This window comes from Lemur catta, chromosome 14 (assembly GCF_020740605.2).
Source record: "Lemur catta isolate mLemCat1 chromosome 14, mLemCat1.pri, whole genome shotgun sequence".
NCBI classification, from domain to species: domain Eukaryota; kingdom Metazoa; phylum Chordata; class Mammalia; order Primates; family Lemuridae; genus Lemur; species Lemur catta.
The window spans coordinates 25,776,487-25,790,014 of NC_059141.1; the positions used below are offsets into that span (position 1 = coordinate 25,776,487).

Sequence of the window (13,528 nt, forward strand, 5' to 3'; positions counted from 1 at the left end):
GAAAGACTAATTACTGAAGGATCCCATCTGCATCAGGCCCTTTAAAGTAGTAGCAAAGCAACCCATCCCCACCTCCTCAGACACCAATCCTTAATCGACTTATTTTGAGCTACCCTCTGAACTGGTTTCCATATTGTTATCTTAACTTAGTACATTTATGGCACCTCTGACCTGGCTTGTTCAAGGTTCTCAGAGTCCCATTCTCATCTTAGAAAAGGTGTCCTTCCCCACGAGTTGCCACAGTCCTTGGTAAGAAGCATAATGACAATAACAAAGATAACTGTAAGCCATTCCTGTTAGGGAAAGGCAATGAGAATCTGAGAGCAGAAAAGGAGAAAGAAAATCCCTATCAGTTGGCCAAGGTCTTTGTGTGTGGACCTTGACTCAGATGTTACTTCACTGGTGATGACCACATTTTCCAGTGGGAAAACAGAACCATGGAAGATAACAGTTGGCTGCTCTTGCACAAGAGAGTCTGCTCTCCTGCTTCAGTGATACATAAAAAGGAAACGGACAAGAGCTGAATGTAAAAAGAATGGGCATATCACTTGTGACAGCCCACGTCAGAGACACTTCCTGACTGCCTCAGAATCTCCTGGAATAGGCCAGGCGTGGTGGCTCACGCCTGCAATCCTAGCGCTCTGGGAGGCCAAGGCAGGTAGATCATTTGAGATCAGGAGTTCAAGACCAGCCTGAGCAAGAGCGAGACCCCATCTTCTACTAAAAAAATACAAAGAAATTAGCTGGACAACTAAAAATATATACATAAAAAATTAGCCAGGCATGGTGGTGCATGCCTGTAGTCCCAGCTACTTGGGAGGCAGAGGCAGTACGACTGCTTGAGCCTAGCAGTTTGAGGTTGCTGTGAGCTAGGCTGCTGCCACTGCGCTCTAGCCCAGGCGACAGAGTGAGACTGTCTCAAAAAAAAAAAAAAAAAAGAATCTCCTGGAATACCTTATTAAAAGTATGAAATCCTGAGTTTTACCTCAGATGTGATAAATCAATTTCGGGGGGAAAGTCCTGAAGAATCTGTACTTTGTACTTTTTTTTTTTTTGAGACAGAGTCTCACTCTATTACCCTGGGTAGAGAGTGCCACAGTATCAGCCTAGCTCACAGCAACCTCAAACTCCTGGGCTCAAGCAGTTGTACTGCCTCAGCCTCCCAAGTAGCTGGGACTACAGGCGAGCACCACAACACCCAGCTAATTTTTCTATTTTTAGGATCTCGCTCTTGCTCAGGCTGGTCTCAAACTCCTGAGCTCAAGCAATCCTCCTGCCTCAGTCTCCCAGAGTGCTAGGATTAAGGCATGAGCCACCGTGCCTGTCCTCTGTACTATTTTTAACAGCTCTTCAGATGATTCAGGCACAAAATTTGAGAGCCAATATTACAGAAAGTAAAAACACTTTTATAAGAAATAAAAATCAACCTCGCTCTCCTCCAGGTAGCTTTCCTGCTAATTTTTTAAAATGTGCAGACGGGGTAGTGATAGAGAAGTACGGTGGAGGATGAAACAAATAAGAGAGTAAAGAAAGTTGCAGAAGCAGCTTTTCTAAACTTATGCTCTGTGGAAATGTGGTCTGCTCCAAGAAAAGTATCTCATGGTTAAAAATGTATAGAAATCGGCCAGGCGCAGTGGCTCACGCCTGTAATCCTAGCACTCCGGGAGGCTGAGGTGGGTGGATCGTTTGAGCTCAGGAGTTCTAGACCAGCCTGAGCAAGAGCGAGACCCCGTCTCTACTAAAAATAGAAAGAAATTAGCCAAACAACTAAAATATATATACAAAAAAATTAGCCGGGCATGGTGGTGCATGCCTGTAGTCCCAGCTACTCGGGAGGCTGAGGCAGAAGGATCACCTGAGCCCAGGAGTTTGAGGTTGCTGTGAGCTGGGCTGATGCCATGGCACTCTAGCCCGGGCAACAGAGCGAGACTCTGTCTCAAAAAAAAAAAAAAAAAAATGTATAGAAATCACTTGGCCAATTGAGCTGGTTCATTTACTGTAGTACTTCTCAGACCTTTACAATACAACTGCACAATGTGAAGCTCAAAGAAAGGAACAGAGCATGTAATATGTTCCAAACTTACTTGACCTTTTCTACATGCTACTCCTATTAACATCAGTCAGTAGGATATTCCTTAAAACACAGAATGAGAAAAACTACACCAAATATTAACCTATTAATTTTAAAATATGTTTCCCTGATTCTTATGTGACCTACTAAGTCTCTGACCATTTTATGTGATTCTATATTAACCAGATACTCCTCCTTATCCTCTTCCTCAAGATATAGATCAACCTCTTACCCGAGAGCTAGAACTATCCATCGGACAGTCATATTTAATCAGCCAGTTGTCATTGCCTCGATCTGTGAACAGAAATATAAAGTTAGTAGGGAAATATTTCGAGGGCAAATTGGACATGGTGGCGTGCACCTGTGGTCCCAGCTACTTGGGAGGCTGAGGCAGGAGGATTGCTTAAGCCCAGGAGTTCAAGGTTGTAGTGAGCTCTGATGATACCACTGCACTCCAGCCTGGGCAACAGAGTAAGACCCTGTCTCAAAAACAAATGGGGGGCCGGCCAGGCACGGTGGCTCACGCCTGTAATCCTAGCACTCTGGGAGGCCAAGGTGGGGGGATTCCTTGAGCTCAGGAGTTCAAGACCAGCCTGAGCAAGAGTGAGACCCCGTATCAACTAAAAATAGAAAGAAATTAGCCAAACAACTAAAAATAGAAAAAATTAGCGGGGCATGGTGGCGTGTGCCTGTAGTCCCAGCTACCCGGGAGGCTGAGGCACGAGGATCACTTGAGCCCAGGAGTTTGAGGTTGCTGTGAGCTAGGTTGACGCCATGGCACTCTACCCCAGGCAAGAGAGTGAGACTCTGTCTCAAAAAAAAAAAAAAAAAAAAAAAAAAAAATCCATTATAAGTAAATATTACATTATAGCTAAGTGAACTAAATGCGCTAATTAAAATCTAACAGTTGTCTCACTGGATAAATAAAACCCAACTACCTGCTGCTTACAGGTGATATATCTAAAAGTATAGAAATATAGAGAGGTTGAAAGCATTAATAAAAAGATGATAAAAGACATGTAATACAAAAATTAAATGGAAACTGTTACAAGGTGAAACTCAGCAGGAAGACATACTACTTCCAAATTTGTATGCACCTAATATCACAGTCTCAACATAAGTAAAGAGAAATAGACAAAACCACATCCATGATGGGAAATGTTATTAATAATATACCTCTTGGACTGATGACTAGAAAAAAAAAAAGAACAGAGAAGATTTGAACATGACAATTAACAGACTTAACCTAACTGACTTATAGAGAAAGTTGCACCTAACAACTGCAACATATATACCTCTCAAACACACAAAAAGCATTTATAAAAATTGACTACCATAAAGCATATCTCAGCCATAAAGCAAATCTCAATAAATTTCAAAGTATTAAATTATATATTCTCTGACCACTGTGTGATTGAAAATTCCTATTTTGTATAGAAATTAAGAAATATTCTTTGAATCTCTGTGTACTGCTATGGACTATTCTCTAGAATGTATTGTTAGATGAAAAAAGCGAAGTGCAGAGAACAGTGTGTATGGTATGCTACCTTTTATGCGGGGGGGTTGCAAAACACAACCTATATGCTTTTACATTTATATATATAATTCTTTTCAATGAAAGGACAGCACAAATACTAATAACATGGTTACCCATGGGAGAGAAGTATGGAATAGTTTGGAGGGGACAGGGATGGAAGTGAGACTTCTCTAACTGTACCTTGTTTTATAGTTTCAGCTTTGGAATCTAAATGTTTTATATAATTATTTTAAAAACTACATTAAAATGTAAAAAGCAATCCCTAAAAAATAAAAATGGAATGAAAGTGAAAAACCTAATTATGTACAAATTAGTGACTCAACCACAAAGAAAATAATTCAGTGACTTGGAAAAACTGTGAATTGAATATATATCCCTAGAAGAACATACCATAAGGACAAAAATTACAGAGAAATCTTAAACTGTATCCAGTAATCACATTGTGAGTAACAATACAGGTATTGGTATTTTGAAGCTATTGTGTATATATTTTTGAATAAAGAAAATTATTACCTTGTTAGAAAATAGTGTAACTGATGGCTGGGCGTGGTGGCTCACGCCTGTAATCCTAGCACTCTGGGAGGCCGAGGCGGGCGGATCGCTCGAGGTCAGGAGTTCGAGACCAGCCTGAGCAAGAGCGAGACCCCCGTCTCTACTAAAAATAGAAAGAAATTATCTGGCCAACTAAAATATATATAGAAAAAATTAGCCGGGTATGGTGGCACATGCCTGTAGTCCCAGCTACTCAGGAGGCTGAGGCAGTAGGATCGCTTAAGCCCAGGAGTTTGAGGTTGCTGTGAGCTAGGCTGACGCCATGGCACTCACTCTAGCCAGGGTAACAAAGCGACACACTGTCTCAAAAAAAAAAAAAAAAGAAAGAAAATAGTGTAACTGAAAAAAAGATACAAATAAAATCAAAAAAGTTAAGTAAAAAATCATATTATCTTAAATCTGAATTAGAAGTGTTAATATAAATTTATCATGTATTTCTCTCTTTAAAAAAAAAAAGTATTTCCTAGACCTGTCCACTGAAAAGGCCTAGAAGCAATGAACAACCCAGTAGCAACAAATACCCCTAGAACCCAGACTACAGTCTCTAAATACTTAAAATTTTGCACTAAAAGGAACCAGTACTCCTTGGAGAGTTGGCTCATTCCAGGTATGGGGCAAAAAATGTATAAAACAAGCCTGGAACAAACTGATATACCAGCAATACTTATAAATGTTTACTTAAGTATTTTTAAATTTTTTTTCTTTTTTTTTTCCTTTTTATTAATTTTTGATTCATTTAAATTTTTTATTTTTTCTTCAAATGCCCTAGACAGGGAATATTCTTAAAAATTTTAAATAAAATCCATTGGTCACCGTTGTATATTTGTTCCAGTACTAACTCAATCTGAAAACTGATAAACAAAGGAAAAGAATCAATTATTTATCCTATCTTATTATAGTTAATGAGGAAAAGTCTTCTTAGAAGAATTCCAGCTAATAATGCAAAAACAATGAAATAATGGATCTAGACACACTCATCAATGACTGCCCAAACCACTGAGTAAGAGGTTGGTTTGAAACTATATGTAACATGGGTCAAGCTGGAAACAATCAAACCCACTAATGAGTATTATTATTACAAAAAGAGATAATCAGACATTATGTGCCTCATGATAAGATATAAGAGGAAATATACAGGAATATGTATAAAGTATTCTTGCAAAAAGAAAGGAATGTTTTTCAGGTAATTCTGATATTGGGAGCAGCGTCAATGGTTTCACAAATTTTGAGCTCTAGCTACAGGTAGTACTTTTTCCTCCCTACAGAGGATAAAAATTCTAAAACTACTTTCTGAGTATTTTAGGATTAAGCAAGTAAGTAAATAATTGTGAGTAATGAGAACCAGGTTTCTCCTTCTCAGGAAAGAAATGACAAATATAGAAAGGGAAAAGGCTAGAATGAACCCTGTGGAATCAGGATGAAAACGGAGGTATTAGTATGAATTCATGGTTTTTAATATAGAGATACATACAGAAACAGATAATGATCTATGTATTTGTGTTTACAAATACACACACACACACACACACACACACACACACACACACATATTTTCTAGGTCTGTTTGCTAAGAGGTCCTAGAAGCAATGATATCCCAGGAACAATGAGTACAACTAGTACCCAGATCTTGGCTTCTCAATACCATTCTCCAACAAGAGGAACCAGGGCTTAGAGAAATGGCTGATTCCAGGGCTGAAATTAGAAGATAAATGTGGGATATCTTATTTTGCCAGAAAGTACGGAAGTGCTCAAAGACTGATGAGGACATGTCAAAAGGATATAGAAGCAAGGCTGAAAAGGTTTTTACTGGCCAAATATGGGACAATTTGAGCACCAAAATAAATAATGAAAGAAAGTGATCAGAACTCATTAAATAAGAATCTATAAGACCATACTGATATAAATAAATAAAAGGGGAAGAAAGAACACAAATGTACAAGAAATTAGAGGAAAATCACCACTTGGCACCCATCATACTAATAATTCACTCAGGCAAGAATCATCCACAGATACAAAACTGGTAAATGAAAGTTTGAGGAACAACAGGATATTTATGTAGTTGCAAGGTATGTAAAGGGACCCCACAAAAAAGGGACAAATCAAACTTTGTAACAGAGTAAATCTTAACAGATAACATATTAACCATGTGACCAAAATTATTATCACCAGTAATAGGATATTAGGTGTTTCCTGATACAGTGCATCAGGAAAATAACTCCACTTCTGTAGTAATTCTGCCAAAAAATGCATAACGTGAATCTAATCACAAAGAAACAGACAAACCCATATTAAGCAACATTCTAAAAATTACTAGCCTCTGTTCTTCAAAAATGTCAATGTCATGCAAGATTCAGAAATTGTTCCAGATTGAAGAAAAAAAAACTGAGATAATAACAACTGAATGTAACATGTGACCCAAATTTTTATTTTGCAATAAAGGACATCATGAGGAAAATTGGCAAAATCTGAATATGGTCAGGAGATAATGGCATTGATTTTGTTATTTTCCTGAATTTCTTCTAGCTATACAATTCATATAAGAGAATGTCCTCATTTTGAGGAAATAAATACATACAAGTATTTAGGGATAAAGAGGCTGTATGTCTGGAACTTAACTTTTAAATGGTTCAGGAAAAAATATATACGTATGGGGAGGATTAATAAAGCAAATATGGTAAGTGAAAGGGGCGGCCTTGCAAAAATTACAAGAAAATATCTACAATTCCCCCAGCAACAGTTAAAGATCAATCCTATGAGTTCCCTCACTAATAGGCACCCTGAAGGAGTTCAGTTTTGCACAACTTCTGTAAAGAGCTGAATGGACAGAAAAGAGATGTAAATCTTTCTCTTTAAAATTGTTTTTTTGAGAATCTGCTTTTACAGAGTACCTCAGTAAATGGCAGGAGAACAAGCTCTAAGCCTCAGCCATATCTTGAGGGCAGAGTCACATTTCTGGTGATAATCCCTTCTCCAAGGAAAGACAGGAATCCAATTCTTGCACTTTGACATCCTGCTCCTGCTTTTGTTATCAACTGACAGCCATCACTATTTTTTTTTTCTCTTCGTCCCCCTTAAAATCAGTAAGCCACTTGGCTTCAATGCTGGTACCCCCTCCTCTTTCTTTAGGATGTCATGCCATCTCCCTGCTGTCCTCCCCTTCTTCCTCTTTCTCTTTCACTCTCTCATTCTCTCTATCCTATGGAGAAGATAAAGTAAACTTCTTTTACTTTTGTATCTTAATCTCTGCATGAGAAATCTTTCTCCACGTGCACTGTGAGCACCTACTAGGCTTTCCACCCTAACAGTATGATGTTAACATTTAGGAGAAACCTGACAATGCGTGGGAATTATTTATACCATCCTTCTAATATTTGTCAGTCTGAAATTATGTCAAATAAAAATTTTTAAAACTTCAAACCTGAATTTGATCAAGCCTTTAGACCTAGTAATCAATTTACAGGAAATATAGGGAATTGAGGGTCCCAAATCCACAATGTGGAAATTCTATAGGGCATATATCAGTTTTTTCAACAAAGAAAAGGCAAGAAAAAAAATGAGGAACTTTTGCTAAATTAAAGATAGTTAAGAAACATATTAACCAAATATAATATGTGGACCTTGCAACAAACCAACTTATAAAAACCATTTTTTTATGAGATAACTGGGGTAATGTGAACACTGGTGGGACATTAGATAGTGATTATACTAAAATAAAGAAGCATTTATGGATACTATGAAATAATGTCTCAGATTTGCATTAAAACAACCCAGTAGGGGATGGGGGTAGCAGGAAGTGAGGCCTTACATAGTAACTATTGAAGGTGGTACCAGGTACATGGCGGGTTACCACAGCATTCTCTCTACTTTGGTGTATTTTGAAATTTTCCATACTAAGCAGCCAAAAATTATTTTAACTATAAAAAAAAGATAGGGAAAAAATATAGAAATGAAAGAAAAAATCACTGTGAAATTTTAAAATATTTTGAACTGATTACAGTGAAAAAAACTTGTAAGATGTACCTAAGCTAAGCTTAAGATGAAATTTAATTAAGTGCATACGTTAGAAAAGGAGAAAGGCTAAAAATCAATGATCTCAGGGAGAGGATTCTGGGAAGGTGCTGGAGTACGAAGTACCAAAAATCTGTCTCCCAACCTGGACAACAATTGTACCTGCAGAATCTTTTTGATGTCACTACTTTGGAACTCTGGCTTGCAACTTCTCGGGAAAGACTGGACAGTAACTTATGGTTAATTTTAGTCAATGTTGTCTCTTGGCACCACTAGCCGCTACCCACCCGACGCCCTCACCTTTCAGCTACGTGGCAGGCAGCTGTGCACATGTCCTGGAAAACAGCTTGCGAAGAGCTGGAGGGAGCATGGGCAAAAACATGTGCTCTGATCATTGATGCCAGCTTCTGAACACAGAGATGCAAACAAAGAGGGCAGCGGCCACTGTTGTAAGCCACTCCCTCACTGGCTAAGGTAACCTCCAGGGAATTTAAAGGCTCAGTGCCCTCTTAATCCCTCCAGCCCTTTGTTCTCTTCCCCTCTTGGGAGCCAGATATTAAAGACTAGGACATTCAAAAGCAACCACATATATGGGGGAAACTAGAAATTCACTGCACATGCCCAAGGGAAGGCATAGGTTCTGGAAAGACCTGAGAAGACCTTAAGTTTATACCTCAGGTTGATCTTCAGCACAGAGACAGCCCACAATAGTTACAAAAAACAAAAACAAAAGATAGCAAACACTGGGAAGGGGACAGAATCTGATTTTCAGAGTTACCACACTATTAGATTCAAATGTCCAGTTTTTAACAAAAAACCACAAGGCATAAAAAGAAACAGGAAAGTATGACCCACTAAAAGGAAAAACATGAACAGAAACTGTCCCTGAAAAAGAACTGATGGCAGATACACACACAAAGACTTTAAAACACTATCTTAAAGATGCTCAAAGAATGAAAGGAAGATGTGGACAAAGTCAACAAAATGATGTCAGAACAAAACAGAAATATTAACAAAGAGAAAAACCTAAAATGAAAACAAAATGTGGAGGCTGGGCACAGTGGCACACGTACGTAATCCCAGCACTTTAGGAGGCTGAGGCAGGAGGATCACTTAAGACCAGCCTGGGCAACATAGTGAGAGTCTGTCTCTACAAAACAAGAAAAAGGAAAAAAAAAATAACTCTAGGCAGGAAGAACTCAAAGAGACCCACACTGAGACGCATTATAATCAAACTGTAGAAAGCCAAAGAGAATTTAAAAGCAGCAGAGAGAAGCAACTCAATAAGATTATCAACAGATTTCTCATCAGAAACTATGGAGACCAGGTAGCAAAGGGCTGATATATTCAAAGTGTTAAAACGAAAGGAAAAAGGCTGGGTACAGCGGCTTATGCCTTTAATACTAGCACTCGGGGAGGTCAAAGCAGGAGAATCACCTGAGGTCAGGAGTTTGAGACCAGCCTGAGCAAGAGCAAGACCCATCTCTACTAAGAAAATAGAAAAAATTAGCTGGGCGTGGTGGTGCACGCCTGTAGTCCCAGCTACTCGGGAGGCTGAGGCAGGAGGATCACTTGAGCCCAGGAGTTTGAGGTTGCTGTGAACTAGGCTGACGCCACGGCACTCTAGCCCGGGCAACAGAGCAAGACTCTGTCTCAAAAAAAAAAAAAAGGAAAAAAAAAAACCAAAAACCAAAACAACCATCAACCAAGAATCCTATATCCAGCAAAATTGTTCTTTAAAAGTGAGGAAGAGCAGAGGTGGGAGGGTTGCTTTTGCTCAGGAGTTCAAGACCAGCCTGAGCAAGAGGGAGACCTCGTCTCAAAAAAAAAAACAAGGCAAGGATGCCTGCTTTCACCACTTCTATTTAACGTAGTACTAAAAGTCCTAGCCATAGCAATCAGGCAAGAGAAAGAAAGAAAAATCATCCAAATTGGAAAGGAAGGAGTAATATTAACTCTGTCTGCAGATGATATTATTGCATATGTACAAAATCCTAAAGATTCTACCATGGGAGGAAATATTTGCAAATCATTTATCAAAAAAACTCATTAGAACTAATATTCAGCAAAGTGGCAGGATATAAAGGACACAAAAATCAGTTGCATTTCTATACACTAACAATGAACAATCTGAGAAGAAAATTAAGAGAACAGGCCGGGCGCAGTGGCTCATGCCTGTAATCCTAGCACTCTGGGAGGCCAAGGCGGGAGGATCGCTCGAGGTCAGGAGTCCAAGACCAGCCTGAGAAAGAGGGAGACCCCATCTCTACTAAAAAAAAATAGAAAGAAATTAACTGGACAACTGAAAGTATATATATAAAAAAATCAGCCGGGCATGGTGGTGCATGCCTGTAGTACCAGCTACTGGGGAGGCTGAGGCAGTAGGATCGCTTGAGCCCAGGAGTCTGAGGTTGCTGTGAGCTAGGCTGACACCATGGCACCCTAGCCCAGGCAACAGAGTGAGACTCTGTCTCTAAAAAAAAAAAGGAATAGTAGAGACGGGGTTTCGTTCTTACTCAGGCTGGTCTCAAACTCCTGAGCTCAAGCAGTCCTCCTACCTTGGCCTCCCAGACTGCTAGGATTATAGGCATGAGCCACCAGTGCCCAGCCTTGCACTGGAAAATTTTGTAAAAATATCAACAATCTAAGCATCCATCTCAAGAACTTAAAGACAAAATTGTCCTGTGATAGGTCTTAATGCTACAAGAATGACTAAGGATCAAGAGTATCCTTCACAGTACTTTGGAACAGCCAGGTATCTTCTGTCTGGGTCTGGGAAAGAGGCTAAGATAAAATATATATACTCCAGGCCTTACCACCTCTGATAACTACACATGATATGTCTAGACAAAGTTTAACCCGAAAAAGTATTCTCTGAGACCCTCCCCAAATGTGCATGACCCCTCTGACTTAGGGAAAAAAACACGTTTACAAGGCACTCTGAATCCCAAGCCCTACGAGCCTCCAGGTCTCCCCCATGCCTCAGCATAGTGTGGCACAGGGCATGGGACCACCCACAGTTGCTCACCAGTGTTGCGGATGATGTAATCCAGCACCACCAACCGCTCAAATTGCAGCAGTAGTTGCCGGTTAGTGTTCTCAGGGAGAGGTTCTGCTTCAAAACGCCGTAGCCAGTAGTCTGCATCTTTGTAGCCTTCAACAAAGAGTTGGAATGAACCAACCTGGAACCAAGGAAAGAACAAAGGTATTTCCCTACAGCCCAAGACCAAACACCCCAGGAGTAAGCCAGGAACCCACTAAGTAGACTGTGGAGTTCACATCAGAGAAGGGAAACTTTTCAAGATCTTCATTTCCTTGCAAATACAGGAGAAAGCGGATATGACTGTGATCATCCATTTAAATTAAAGAATACCATCCAGGCTGGGCACAGTGGCTCACACTTGTAATCCTAGCACTTTGGGAGGACAAGGCAGGAGGATTGCTTAAGGCCAAGAGTTTGAGACCAGCCTGGACAACATAGTGAGATCTTGTCTCTATAAAAAATAAAAAAATTAGCTGGGCACGGTGGTGGGGGGCCTATAGTCCCAGCTACTTAGAAGGCTGAGTCAGGAGGATTGCTTGAGCCCAGGAGTTTGGAACTGCTATGAGCTATGATTGTGCCCCTGTACTCCAGCTTGGGTGACAAAGTGAGACCCTATCTCAAAAAAAAAAAAGACGACTATCCAAATGGATCAGAAGAGTGAGAAAGTTAGGCTTCGACTCTCTGGAAAATTATTCCCCAAACCTTAGTCCTTTGACAGAAATGAGGATGACAGGAGCCTCAGGGCAGGCCATTCATATGACCATATTTGAGTCTGTAGGCACCTTGCTGCACCACTTACTACGCACTATAAATCATCACCTTTGATAAGTCCCACAGGTGCATCTATACCTTTGGTGGGAGCCCGATGCGGTTAAAGCGCTGCCCAACTTTTGGCACTTTCTCTAGTGCAAGCCGCTTGCCCCTGGACTTCACTCGGTCAATGGCACTATAATTGAAGGTCTCACTGGCTAGGTATACTACCTATAGTGGAAAAAGAAGAGATACCAAGGTTAGAGACAAGCTTAAGGAACCAGACCACTATGGTAGAGAATAAATAGCTAGATGCTTGCCAGTACTGTTCCTCTTCCAGGGCACAGAGAATGAATGCATTTCTCGGCCTCCCTAGCAACTAGAATACGGAAGGTAACTAATTCAGGCCAATGGAATGTTGACAAGGTAAGGTATGTACCACTTTTAGGCCTGGGCCCTAAAATCTCCTGATCCTTAGTTCATATTCCCCAATCAGTAGAGCTGGAAAAAGAATGGCTCTGAGATGGCAAAGCCACACCATGGAAGGACCCCAGATCCTTTGTTACTATTATGAGTGACATGGGATCTAGGAGAGCTGCCTAACTGACATGAGTCAGATATAACCAAGAACTAAACTCCTATTGTATTAAACCAGAGATTCAGGGGTCGTTACAGCAGCTAGCATGAATTACATTGACTAACACAGTCACTTCCTGGGTTAAAAGAATAAGCCAAATGCCTATTTTCTCTACAGATAAAAACAAATGGCAATTTGTGCTGTACCCTTTTATTTCCTTTTGAATTTTTTTTATACTTTCTGCAATTATTCATATTCAAAAAAATAAACATAGGAGGGGGGAGGAGGGGGTGGGTAAATTCACACCTAACGGGTACAATGTACACTATCTGGGTGATGGGCACACTTATAACTTTGCCTCAAACTGTACAAAAGCAATTTATGTAACCAAAACGTTTGTACCCCTGTAATACTCTGTAGAAAAAAAAATTAAAATTGGTTTTCATTTTTAATGGATTGCTGTATTTATGCACAGAATATCTGAAATATTACACAAGAAACTAGTAATAGTAGCTGCCTCTGAGGAAGGAAACTGAGTGGCCAGGAGACAGGGGTAGGGGGAGTCAGAATTATTTTTCTCTGTTTACTGTCTGTGTCTTCTGATTTCTGCACTAGATGTACATATTGCCTATTCAAAAACAATTTTTTTAATGAGCCATCAATATTACACTTGACTGTCAAGTTGCAGTGACATCACTATAATCTGTTTATTCGTCTGTTATCACACTTATCACATTGTCTTGTAATTATCCATTTGTGTATCCCTAACTTTTCTCTTAGGATTACAGGCAGTGACTCATGCCTGAGGCCAGTAGTTAGTTTGAGACCAACCTGAGCAACATAGCAAGACCCCATCTCTACAAAAAAATAGAAAAATCAGCTAGGTGTGGTGGCATGCACCTGTAGTCCCAGCTACTCAGGAGGCTGAGGCAGGAAGATCACTTGAGCCCAGGAGTTTGACGTTGCGGTGAGCTATGATGACACCACCTG

The 13,528-nt window shown here is 40.0% G+C and overlaps 1 protein-coding gene across 1 annotated transcript in view; it reads right to left on the reverse strand.

The window, feature by feature from the left end:
- PI4K2A (phosphatidylinositol 4-kinase type 2 alpha) overlaps positions 1-13,528 on the reverse strand; it is a 32,858-nt gene that overhangs the window by 7,164 nt on the left and 12,166 nt on the right. The window contains exons 3-5 of the mRNA XM_045568702.1: positions 12,061-12,192; positions 11,197-11,350; positions 2,304-2,365 (exon numbers count right to left, since the gene is read on the reverse strand). Of these exons, the coding sequence (XP_045424658.1) occupies positions 2,304-2,365; positions 11,197-11,350; positions 12,061-12,192 (348 nt within the window). The remainder of the gene's footprint in view (positions 1-2,303; positions 2,366-11,196; positions 11,351-12,060; positions 12,193-13,528) is intronic.